Here is a 10870-nt window from a genome sequence, read left to right as displayed (position 1 = left end):
AACGCCGGTCCCCAGGGTGATTTAAATGTTTAAACCACTGGTCCGCAATGTGTTAAGAATGAAAATATGAGTGTTGGTATGCTACATCAAGAAAGTAGACTGTATTATATTTATTCAAGTTCACCTTGTCTTAAAGTGAACCCATATAAAGAAAAATTCTTATTTCTATTGTTTTGTCTGTATCCACGTTCTGTTCACAGGATCCAGAAAAAAGTAAAGCACAGATGGGTAGCTGTAAAGATTTCAACATTATTACTCTAAATGATAATTCAGTTCAAGACATCATTTCCAAAGTGCAAACAAATGGTCTATTGGAAATAGGGTTAACAATTTTATATCGGTAAGATTGGTTTTATAAATTCATATTGTTACAGAAAAGTTAAGATCTGGATAAGGCTTTAAAACAGAATGGAGTTCATGTTGAGCTTGTTAAAGACTGAGTTATTTTCCTTGTTAGAATTGGCAAAATACCGTATTTACTCATGTATAGGCCGCACATTTTTTGCCAAAAATTCAAGAGGAAAACTGGAGTGCGGCTTGTATTCGAAGTATTCGAAATCACACTTCATTTAAAAAAAATTATATTCATTATTAGTAATACAGGGTGTTCTACTCCTGAAATAATATTCCAAAAAAAAATATTTTTTCTATAATTTCTGTCTGAAAATTGTGCTGCGGCCTATACATGCGTAAATACGGTACTTACTGATGGACCAAGCAGGTTACTTCTGCTGTAACTGCTGGTATAAGTTCAGAATGTGCCTCACAGACAAAGAGTTTTTAAAAAATCTAATCAAATTTCAAATATTTTCCCCACAGGATGTGGTTCTTTTGCAGTGACACACTTTTGATAACAGCTGACACTTCTGAACTCTCTTCCATTTGGCTGCTTCCCACTTTGAGGGTGCAAAGAAATTCGCTTGATGAATGGGAAGCAGTGGACTGTTATTCTCTATCAATAATTCTCTTATGGAGAATGATGAATGAGCTTGAGTATTAACATAATGCTTTGTCTACAAACCCTACATCATTTTTCAGACCATACTTTGAACGCCATCTGTTCAGATGTCTCAAAACACCTGAATGAAAGTTATGGCATTTGGTTCCTTAATGTCCAAAAACAATTTCCTAACAATGATAATGCACCATTGTCAACTAATTTTTTAGTTTAGAACCACTTAATGCATACATGTTGTGCTGGAATGTAAGCCATTTCAAGTTCACTAACTAGATTGGAAGAGAATATTCATTTGTTTGACAGAAGAAGCATAACGGTATTAGAATACAGGAAGAACATTAGAACTTTATGTGAATGAATAAGTGAGTGGCAGTAGCAGCAGCAACATTTGTATTTCTTTTCATTCAGTTTTATTTGAAATCATATTTTGAATTTTAATTATGTTCTTAATTTAAAATATTTGGGGCAAAAGTTGAGCCTTAACATTAATAGTACAGATATCTGTTCTTGTCTTCTCAATGAGAACCGAAGCATTTTCTGTTTATGTAACCACACCCATGTCCCCCCCCCCTTTTTAATAATATATGTGAATCTGCTGTTATATTTGGACATGCCATTAGCTTAAAAATTTGGTCAAAAAAATTTTAATTCAAAGATGTCCTTAATTTTAAATATTGAACTGATATTGCATAATTTAATTGCCTTTATTGTCATAGAATTTCTGTATGTTTTGTTTAATAATGTGTCTCCAGGGAAGGCTTCAGCCAGTTGAATAAACCCAGTGAATTCTCAGTGTTTGGCCACTGTACTCCTATGGGGCTCATGTTGGCTCTTACAGTGCAGCCAGGCTACACAGATTTTTGCTACTTCAGTGTCAGCGACAATCACTGGAAAAATAAAAATACACCACAGTAAGTACTGAAGGGGTTAGTCTAGCAGTATTGGTGTAGACTTGTATTTGGGAGGTGATACACATAGGTTTGTATCTCAACTGGGACAGCAGTTATCCTGACAGGTTTTTGCATGTTTTTCCTCATTCCTTACATTCATCTTCCAGGATAGGCCATTCCAAATTCACTCTAGATCCTTTTCAGTTAATTATTCATCAGTCATCCTACCATTCAGCATTGTATAATCTAGATACTGACAGTTGTTACAATAAACCACTGTCTCCCCCCCCCCCAAAACCACAGTAAATGCTTTAATTAAAATTAAAAGTACATTTAAGCTAGAAACGCAAATGTCATGCATTAAGTTTAGTCTGTATCAGGTAATAATTTGGGCCAGAAAATTGCATGGCTCCCAGAGTTGTGAAAGAGTAAAAATGGTCACTAGTCCTGTGGAACTCAGACCCGGGAGTGACTGTGCTTGTTGAAGCCCAGCAGCAATTTACCCTACTGGCCAAATAATAATTTGAGGTGTTTGTCCATCCATCACACATCTTTATAGCACATGGGTTTAGAGTTAAAATATGAAATTCAGATTATGATCTTGTTGGTTCTGACATCATGTAGTCTTAGAAGTGGATACCAGTACTTTGGAGGAACATTCTGTCAATCCTGAAAATGGAAGCAGAACTTTCCTCTGGAATGTTACTCTCCACCTCCATGTGGTGTCAGAATTCAGAAGAACACTGCTGTGAAAACCTGAAAATTTGAATTATGATCTGAAAGTTACACACTTGCATGCGCACACATTTTGGAGTGCATGCATGTGTCCCAGACTACAAACTGAAATCTGATGCAAGGTAACTTACACAGGAAACCGGTATGTTTCAGAACCTTTATATCATTGCTGTTGAATGGACGTTGTAGGAAGCTGTGTTATGATGCACAAGAACTGATCATGTTCCTAGTTGACAAGTATGGCTTTGAGGCTGATCAAGGTGAATAACATAAACAAGCATATTTACATAGAACAGGATAATTATTACAGGTAGAGAGACAAAAGAAGATACAGTAAGGCCTTCATAAAGGAACATTAGAGAGTACTGAAATTTTTAAATTTCACTTTAAGGAAACTATTTGAGCTTCAAAAATAGTATTATTTTATTAAATTTACATATATATTCAGATATTTTATTTGTACTTTATACGAGTAATGCAGTTGTTTTATGTATTTATTGGATTATTTAATGATACTGTCTTAACTGCCATGCTTATTTAGTGTCATTAAGATACAGTAGGATTATTGTGTCCAAAAACATTAAAATTGGAATATACAAAACTATAATTTTGCCTGTGGCTCTGTATGGGTGTGAAACTTGGTCTCTGACATTAAGGGAAGAACATAGACTGACAGTGTTTGAGAACAGGATGTTGAGGAGAATATTTGGACCAAAGTGAGATGAAGTGACAGGAGGTTGGAGAAAACTGCATAATGAGGAGCTTCATAATTTATACTGTTGTCCAAGTATAATTAAAATGATCAAGTCAAGGAGGATGGGGTGGGCAGGGCATGTAGCATGGATGGGAGAGAAAAGGAATGCATATAGGATATTGGTGGGAAAGCCAGAAGGAAAGAGACCACTGGGAAGACCAAGGCATAGGTGGGTGAACAATATTAAAATGGATCTTAGAGAGATTAGATGGGCTGGTATGGATTTGATTGATCTGGCTGAGGATAGGGACCAGTGGAGGGCTCTTGTGTACACAGTGATGAACCTTCAGGTTCCATAAAATGCTGGGAAATTCTTGAGCAGCTGCAGAATTGGCAGCTCCTCAAGAAGGGCTCAACTCCATGAGTAAGTAAGTAAGTGTGTATGGTGATTCAGAGGAAAAATGGAAGGAAATGAGTCTAGATTATTTGAAGGTACTTCCTAGAATTTATATGGAGGAATGGAAGAAAACGAAGTACATCACTGGTCTCTAATTACAATCTGAACCGATCATTTCCCGTATGTCACATCTGTGTCACCATGCTTGGTGAGCCACTTATTATAGAGGTGTATTGGTATATCAGTTTTCCTGGATATACGTATACCATTATCATTCATTGTATTCATCAAGGTATGTCATATTGTGACAAAAGTCACATTCTTCTGTGCCGTGTCATAAGAACTCCTTTGTTTATACCCATCTACACTTCACACACAAACACTTTAGTGCCTTCACAATTTAGTAGTCATTCATAACATTCTGTAAGAAATACTTTCACATTCCCTTCTTACTCCAGTCCTTTGCAAACTGTGCAGTGCTACATGAGTCAGGCTGTAGTAGTTTGTGAACAAAGCATTTGATGCATTTTAAATTTACAGAATGTGTTTTTTGCAATCATTTCAGTAGTTTTGCAGATTATAGACATTGTGTATGTATTTTATGCACAGACACATAACAGAAATAACGCTTAAAAGTTAAAACTCACAAGAAAAGCAAGTTTTAGTCTGCCATATATCTCCTGTAAAATCTTCCACATTGTGTTAAGTAACAGTGAACATCTTCATGCTCATTGGCAGTATGCTTAAAGTGGCTTCTCTTGGATCCGAAAGTGGGTTGCTGGCTGTTAGATCCTGATCATCCTCCTGGTCAGTTTGCTGATGCGGTTCATGCGTTGAGTCTTGGGCTGGTAAGATCCATATTTCATAAAGAAATTCAGCAGTTACAAATCCCAGTTACTGTTTTAGGTAACCTTAACTCTGCTACTTCTATTGAAAACACTAGTGCAATTTGCTTTCAGCTCAGTTGTTTCTGGGTATTTAAATTTTAAATGAGATATTTATTATGTTTTACTTTATTAGATTGGGTAGGGTCTTTTATGTTTTATTGTGTTCTGCTGTATTAGGAGGAGGAAAGGTAAAATAAACTTTTAAGACTTTTTCTAAGTGCAACACTTACGTTTCAAACAGTTTTACCCTCTATGAATGGAAAATTACCTGAGATTCAGTTAAAGAGTGGCAAGAGGAGGATTTTAAATATAATTTGTAGTATAGTCTTGCAAATGACTGATCATTACAATTTATCATTAAGTTTTTCATTGTCAAGAGTTGAGAAACACAGTTAATGATTTCATTTCTCAGGAAAAGCCCAGTGCATCCCCCAACATGAAAACTGTCGCATGTCATCAGCTGCAGCTACTCTCAAGTTTGACAGAGAAACTATACCAGCAACTGCTAAAACAGAAGTTGTGGAAGATTTTTGTGGATATGGAAATGAAGCTTTTGCCTATACTTGCAGGTTTGTTGGTGTACTGTACTTAATCCCAGTGTTCTAATCCAGACGGTATACTGTATGATCAGACAGGTTTGTTTAAATTACCATAGCAATACTGCTGCCTTGGAAAGACAGATGAGTTGAGATGATGGTGTAATATTGCCTTGTGCTCATTAGTGAGCCTCTGTGTTGGATCACAAAGTGTTAACTAAATTGTATAATTAGGCTGGGCTTGTGGGTGACCAGGAGAATGGTGTCTGGACTCTGTTGTCTCCTAACCTTTGGTTTTTGTTAGTCATATTCATATTGTCATCTTAGGATGACCCATGATCTAATTGACTATGGGAGAATATTCAGGTGGCATTACATTCTTGAATGTGTGATGATCATTAAAATATTGCAAAACTGTTTCCAAGTGATTCCATTTAAAAATAAGATGGTTGTAAAGATGTTAGTGCAGTTTATTCAAGGTGAAATACAATTTTAAATTTGGCATAGGTTCATAAATGCAACATGAAGTCTCTAGTGACTAAAATGCAGTAGAAGGTCTGAAGTGTTCATATGTCAAATCTTACTTCTTTGGAAATAATAATTTAGGGCAATTATGACCATGTTAGATGGGTCCCTTGTCACTACAGCATGGCACGTCCTCAGGTTGTGGATGGAGGAGAGCAACCAAATATGGAGAGTAGCTGTGAATAAATTAAATAATCAGTTGCAGACAGCTGGAAAGGAATGGCCCTCCAGCTTTGGGATCGGGCATGGGGCTAACAACTTCTCATCTTAAAAAATGAGCTTGTTATGAAATGTCATAAAGGACCTCACACCTGGATGGATTCTTTGGATAAATGAGCTATGCTAAAGAAAGTTTACACGAAATGTAGTACACTTAGATAATGAGATAGATATTAACCTTTATCGGACGAACGTCATCATATAATGTCGTTAAAAGTTAGGGCAGCTGAGCGAACAACATCATATGATGTCGCGGATTCCACGTGTGTAAGGTTTTTTTTTAAATTAAATTAAAAATATAAATTGTTGTTCTATTTACATGATTTTCGGTCACCACCTTTATAAGGAGACAGCCTTCCTTCCTGCATGATCTAATGTAATCTAGCGACGTCATATGACGTTAAAAGTAAGGCCAAATGGCCGAACGACATCATATGATGTCGCGCATTCCACGCGTGTAAAGATTTTTTTAAAATTAAATTTAAAATATAAGTTGTTCTATTTATATGATTTTTGGTCACAACCTTTATAAGATGACAGCCTTCCCTCCTGCGTGATCTAATGTAATCTACCAACGCCATATGGCCAAACGACCTCATATGATTTCACGCATTGCACGCATGTAAAGATTTTTTTTAAATTAAATTTAAAATTAAATTTTTGCTCTACTTACGTAATATATGTTCACCATCTTCATGAGGAAACAGCCTTCCCTCCTGCGTCATCTATGGTAATGTGGCCTTCGTATGGTACTGCCGAAAACATTCCGAAATGCAGAGTCCGACGTCGCACCTCATGCACTTCATACAAACACTAGACCGCTTCCCACGCGAAGAGCACACACGACACCTCAGTTGCGATTTAGAGGAAGCAGGCCAGTGATGTCGAGCTGCAGTGATATTTATCCCCGCAGCTACACCGGAATAATTATTCACACCTCTCCAGCCACACTGGTCTGGCGGTCCCCAAGTTGCCGACGAAGGTGATGACCCTTCGTCCGCGGAATCAGAACTCCAACTTTCCTCGCCACTCTCAGAATATATTGAATAGCAGTCCGAATCTGTGTCATTGAACAGCTGTTTCTCGATTTCAGCATCTTCCATACTACGTCGTGTGGTCATGGTGAACTATACGGCTCTCTAGCAGTGAATTTTTTACTGCCAGCACAAAATCTCTCTGTGCTTAGACCATGACCAGAAGCCATAAATCATAACCTCGCGCCCACACATACAAAAATCTCATTCACGTCTTGGCTGAACTCAATATCTTCTTCAAACATGCTAGATGATGTCATGGGAAGCTAACCTTATATTGCAATGTTTCAAAATCGTTACAAACACAATGGTTTGACTGCAATGGATGAACGAATGACCAATCTGGCAACACCATATTCCGAGAATGTACTCCTGTGTCTTTCTAACAGACATTACACAGCGAGCGATTTCAGATGCCCACAGTCCTGCATACCGACATGTCCCATACGATAAATAAGCTTCAACAAGAGATAGCGTTCATTATATGTGAGGTTGCCATGAAGGACTTACACTGCTAAAACACATGGTGCAGAAAATGTATGAATTTCGGGAATTTTTTTTTTTTTGGAATCAATGTAAAAAATTTTTACAGATATTAAAATCTGTAAATTAGAATATCTGATTCTATATTCTTGCTAGATTAAAGGAGCGTTCATTTCGTTTGTTTATCATAAAAAATGTAGAAATCACACCATTTTTAGAAACATGCTTACAATTTCATTGCTCTAGAAGGGCGGGCATTTAAATAAACTCCGTCCAGCTGCCCCTCCCAGAAATTAAATGGCCTGTCCAATAAAGGTTAATAAAGCTTAGGAAACTGTTAAAGATAACATCAAAATTTCAGCCAAAGATAGTCTAGGTTATTATGAATTGGAAAAACATAACACAAGTCAATACAAAGTATCTGTAGAACTGTGCCTCTGACTTTATCTATACCCATGTTGATGTCACTTTGAGCTATTTTAACATTGTGTTTACAAAAGAAGAGAGAACAGTTATAGAAATGGCCAAAGAAATACTAGCTGAGATAATAAGTATGCAGTTGCAACCAAAATTACCTGTGCATGGATAGCATAGTTTCAAAATTGTGCTGCATTTCTGAGATCAAGGAAAAAGAAATAAAGAATACTATAATGAGGGATTCTGTAAGCATCTTCTTGTAGTTTCTTGTATGAACACATTTTACATTTCTAATTCCATAAATATGGATGGATTTGATGTATATTTGAACATGCCTATCAAAAATCCTGATCCGTAAATATGGTTGTTGAGTTCAATTTGGCAAGAGATTCACAAAGACATGAAGCAAGTTGCATGCCATACCCAATGAGATATGTTTCAGTGTGACTTCTAAGTATCAATCTATCCCATCTCTGATGGGATACTGTTACACTTATTGCTGCCATCTGCAAATGGAATATTTTAATACCAGGAATAATTCTAATTTTTTTCAAACAACAACTCACTTGATGATGTTTCATAAAAGTCCCGCCTACGCAGGCATTAAGATATATAACCATCTTCCAGCTAACATTAAGGACTTGGCATGTGATATTAAAAGATTTAAAAAAGCATTAAAAATTATTTGCATGAGCATTTTTTTATACTGTGGATGAATTTTTTATGCATAAAACTAGATAAGTATTTCTGATATTAATAGTAACATCATTTTATCGATGGTTACAGTTTTATATTATTTTTATTTCTTTTCGACAAAATCTTTTAATGATTGCATGTCTTATTGTTATTAATATTGTACTGTCTTATATTCATTTTTGACTTTTCTATATCCAATGGTTGTATCAGTATGGATCCACAGAAATAAATAAAATAATAATAAGAACATCCCCACACGTGTGGCAGTCTGCATCATAATACATGTATGACCATGTTTATCTGTGTGTATGGTTCCCAGAAGAAAGGTAGCAGCAGTAGTGACTGCCATGCAAATTGCTGATTGCTTGCTGTGAAATGTTAGCATGGAAATGTCTGGGGCTTTTGCAATATGGCAGTCCTATTGAAAAGTATTGTGAGACAGCACTGTACATTGAGAAGTATGATAATTGGAATCAGTTAATTTGGGAAAGGCAAAGAATGTATGGCACTTTTTACACTCAAAATTTGCCGTTAAAAGTTAAACAGGCATTACTGTAGCTCCAAATTGTTTATTTATTTACTTTTTTGTTGTGTAGGCATACTAATTATTGAAATTTCTCTGGATTAGTTTGTTAAACATCTTGCTCTATTAAATTGCATAATTTATTGCATATCAAACAGAACAGGAAAAGTTCTTTTGTAAATAATGAAGTTCTTTATGATGTGGCATTTATTTTCAGTTATGGAACTTCGGGGTATCCTTGTTAATAAAGAAAGGCTGAAGGAAATGGAAAACGTTTTAGAGGTAAATAAAATAAGGAGAAAAATTTCTTTCTGTAGCTGTACATTAGATTGTTGAGAATCTAGTAATGTAAAAATGTTCAAGTTGGTAATAGTGATTCATTTGTTTTTGTTTTGTATTATAATAAAAAGTTTCTCCTCATCCAGTATGGCTGTTAAGTGATATGTAAGCACGACACAAAGAGAATCAACAGGTTATGGGCCCAGATTTGCTCAAAAACTAAAAACAGGGAAAGAAAGAAAAAAAAAGGAGAAGGCGGAAGAAGAATAACGAGAAAATGACATAAGATTTCCTTACAGAGAAGCTGTAGGAAGCCTGCTATATATGACTTCTAAAACCAGACCAGATATGGCATTCGCTGTAAATGTGGAAAGTCAAACCTTGGAAATAGCTGTTCAAAATGTGGAAAGGACTCTTAGGTATGTGAAAGGTAGATGAGATTCAGGAATAAAATATACCTCATCTGACTCCGAAACTGTGAAACTGGAAGCATTTAGTGACGCTGATTATGCAGGGGATGTAAAGGATAGGAAGAGTGTAACGGGATATGTAATTATGATGTCAGGGGGCCCAATATCATGGTGCTCTAGGAAACAGAGTTTTGTTGCATTATCAACCACTGAGGCCCGAATATATTGCAGCAGCTGAGTGATGTAAAGAATTGAAATATCTAAAGACGTTGATAGAGGAGCTGACAGGAAAAAGGGTGGAAGCTGAACTGTGTGCCGACAATCAGAGTGCAATCAAGCTAATAGAATCTGGGCAAGTAATGCGTAGGAGTAAGCACATAGATGTTAGGTATCACTACATAAGTAAACAATTGAAAGAGAAGCTGTTTTCAATCAAATACTGTAACACTGAAACTCAGGTGGCAGACATTTTAACAAAACCTCTATCATCAGAGAAATTTACCAAGTTTAGAGACATTATACTTAAGAAGAAATAAGTCTGATTTTGATAAGACTAAGAAAATTTTAATTACATGTACTAATTTTTAATCTGAAGTCCAAAATTACTAAGTGTTATTCAGTTTAACTTTGTAAAACAGCTAATAATGTTGATAACATTTTGAAATTAAGGAGGAGAATGAGAAATGTGTTTGTAACATTTTGAAATTAAGGAGGAATGTTGAGAATCTTAGTAATGTAAAAATGTTCAAGTTGGTAATAGTTGTCTACGAGGGGGGACCCAAAAATAACCGGAATTTATTTTTGTTATTTTTTATTTTTGCATTTTTATTGAACTGTATATTAGTCCCCTTCAAAGTATTGTCCATGTGCATTAATGCACTTGTCCCAACGCTTTTGCCACTGCTCAAAACAGTGCTGGAATTCTTGAGGCTGGATACTGTTCAAAGCCTTTAGCGTGTTTTCTTTGACTTCATCCACATCACGGAATCGCTTTCTTTTCAGACTTCTCTTCAGCCGTGGAAACAAAAAAAATTCCGACAGAGCCAGGTCGGGTGAGTAGGGTGGATGAGGCACAATCACCATGTTGTTGCTTGTCAAAAACTGTCAGACCATCAAAGCTGTGTAGGCTGGAGCATTGTCGTGGTGAAGCAACCAGTTCCCATTTCTCCACATCTCGGACTGTTTTC

The 10870-nt window shown here is 36.1% G+C and overlaps 1 protein-coding gene across 3 annotated transcripts in view; it reads left to right on the top strand.

The window, feature by feature from the left end:
* Positions 1-10870, top strand: part of LOC111870419 — a 67948-nt gene that overhangs the window by 15333 nt on the left and 41745 nt on the right. For all 3 annotated transcript variants that reach the window (XM_033753839.1, XM_033753838.1, XM_033753837.1), the window contains exons 5-10: positions 201-340; positions 1711-1869; positions 2737-2843; positions 4413-4522; positions 4974-5130; positions 9212-9276. In XM_033753839.1, the coding sequence (XP_033609730.1) occupies positions 201-340; positions 1711-1869; positions 2737-2843; positions 4413-4522; positions 4974-5130; positions 9212-9276 (738 nt within the window). The remainder of the gene's footprint in view (positions 1-200; positions 341-1710; positions 1870-2736; positions 2844-4412; positions 4523-4973; positions 5131-9211; positions 9277-10870) is intronic.

The sequence above is a fragment of the Cryptotermes secundus genome, unplaced genomic scaffold (genome assembly GCF_002891405.2).
Source record: "Cryptotermes secundus unplaced genomic scaffold, Csec_1.0 scaffold1366, whole genome shotgun sequence".
NCBI classification, from domain to species: Eukaryota; Metazoa; Arthropoda; class Insecta; order Blattodea; family Kalotermitidae; genus Cryptotermes; species Cryptotermes secundus.
The sequence above is the reverse complement of the archived record's forward strand: the minus strand, read 5'-3'. Positions and strand labels throughout refer to the sequence as shown.